The sequence below is a fragment of the Tupaia chinensis genome, unplaced genomic scaffold (assembly GCF_000334495.1).
Source record: "Tupaia chinensis unplaced genomic scaffold, TupChi_1.0 Scaffold000573_1, whole genome shotgun sequence".
Taxonomy (NCBI): Eukaryota; Metazoa; Chordata; class Mammalia; order Scandentia; family Tupaiidae; genus Tupaia; species Tupaia belangeri.
This window is the reverse complement of record NW_006160087.1, coordinates 3,802,350-3,804,281: the sequence shown is the minus strand read 5'-3', so window position 1 is coordinate 3,804,281 and position 1,932 is coordinate 3,802,350. Positions and strand designations below refer to the sequence as shown.

General features: G+C 44.9%; 1 protein-coding gene across 1 annotated transcript in view; it reads right to left on the bottom strand.

The window, feature by feature from the left end:
* PUM1 (pumilio RNA binding family member 1) overlaps positions 1-1,932 on the bottom strand; it is a 151,749-nt gene that overhangs the window by 42,191 nt on the left and 107,626 nt on the right. Inside the window, 1 exon segment of the mRNA XM_027775558.1 lies at positions 26-107. Within this exon segment, the coding sequence (XP_027631359.1) occupies positions 26-107 (82 nt within the window).

The window sequence follows — 1,932 nt, the reverse complement described above, 5'->3', positions numbered from 1 at the left end:
GAAGGGGCAGAGTTCCCGGCTGCCCCTGCCACTAGTGGATCTGTTTGCTGTCCCTGCTGGTTCTGATTTGGGGTCAAAGGGCGCTGACTGGCTCCTCCACGGAGAACCTGGGAATGGGAGACAAAAGTAAGTCAACTACTTTCTTTTCATTGAAAGTACCTGATACCCACCATGAGCTCAAGTGGGGTCGACTCATTTTCGCTATGATCATTTTATGTGTCATTATGTTAAGATAGAACTTCAATGAATAATCTGCTGTATAGTAAGATCTCCTCCCATTCTTAAACATAGGAACTTTATGAGCAGTCAAAAGCATATAAAAGTGATAATTTGTTCACTAATCAAAGATTTAATGTCTGGAAAAAGGAAAAAAGAAAAAGGAAAGCGTTAATGCCTGCCATGAGGCAAGTACTGGCGAAAGGGCAACAAGCCAGACCAGATGCCCCCGCCTGATGAGGGCGCCATTACAGTGAGGACAGGCAGTGGACAGAGGCTACATGACGGCACTGCCATGACGACAGGGGAAGGGAAGGGTAGCGCAGACAGGGTGAATGCGCACGATCCACCTAGACCTGTACATTAGAATGTCTCTCACACACACAGAGCGATAATCTGTTTTTGTTCGTTCCTTAAGTTGCCAGAGGGTACACATGCTGACCAGAGAAAAAAGAGACAGAGAAAGCAAGATGGCACCGCTACCACGGGCTAGGTCACACTGCAATCCCTTCTCCTCCATTCCTCCCCCTCTGGGACTCTGGGCACCCACCACAAATGCCTGGCATGTTTTTCAACTGGCCAGGTATGGGACTTGAACCACAGATCTGGTCACATGCGATCCAGCTGCCTTAACCACCAGGCCACCACAGGCTGGCCCACTATGTTCTCTATGTCATATGAGAACATTTTCTCTACCTTTAACACTACTCCCATTCATCAAGGCCTGAGGGGCCCAGATGAGCTGACCACACTTAACTGAGGACGTTTCTACACTGACCGGTTTACGTCCCCTCTCCCAGCTCCCATAAGCACGCATGTCTAAACAGAGAAATGTGCTCATCAAGCTGCAGTGCAGATATGGTTCTGCTCCTCAGATAAGCGTCTACTTTCTATTGATAAAGCATGTTATCAAGATGCTGGCTGACGGGGCCATGCAGACAACACAAGCTGGTCAAGAGGCTGGGAAGAAACGGCAAGACCAGGCCAGCGGCTTACTAACTCTCCTTGTGTCATTTTACTGGCCTATAGTTCATTTCTCTGCCGTGAGTTTTACTGTTATTACGGTATCTCGCAAGAGTAAGATATACCAACCATTGCAATAAAGCCAATTAGTGATCTTGTAGGAATGTGGTTCCCTAAGACTGACAGGAGGATCAGGAAGTTTAAGACTCCCCCACCTGTCTGTTTTTAAGCCAAAATTAACATATAGATTAAGTTAGTATAAACCAAATTAGCATTAGAAGCATATGTAGACTAAGTTAGTTTAAGGCTAGCCCTTGTTAAAGCTACAGCCGAAATTCACACTAGGAAAGTCAGGTCAGCACATTCACCACAAAACACAGACTCAGAGATAAAACAAAAGAACTCACTAATTGACAGACTCAGCAGACAAAGCTGAGGGTTCCACAGAAAGATTAACCATTTTAGCTGGGAACTCTTATCTAAAGCAACAGGTAGCTTTCAACTACAAAGAGTTTCTCATCTATGTGCTGTTGACTATGAAAAACTGCTAATAAAACATCCTGTGTTGTCTCCAGAGCTACAAGATCATCTTCCTTTCCCATATAAGATCATAGACTCACCTTCTATTGTTGTAATGTATGGATAGTCCATATATTAACTGTGTCTTTACTTAGCAAGACAAGATTTCCATCTAGGTCATTGTAACCAGCAACGTTATCGCCCTGGCCCGGGACTAAAGTTATCAAACATCCT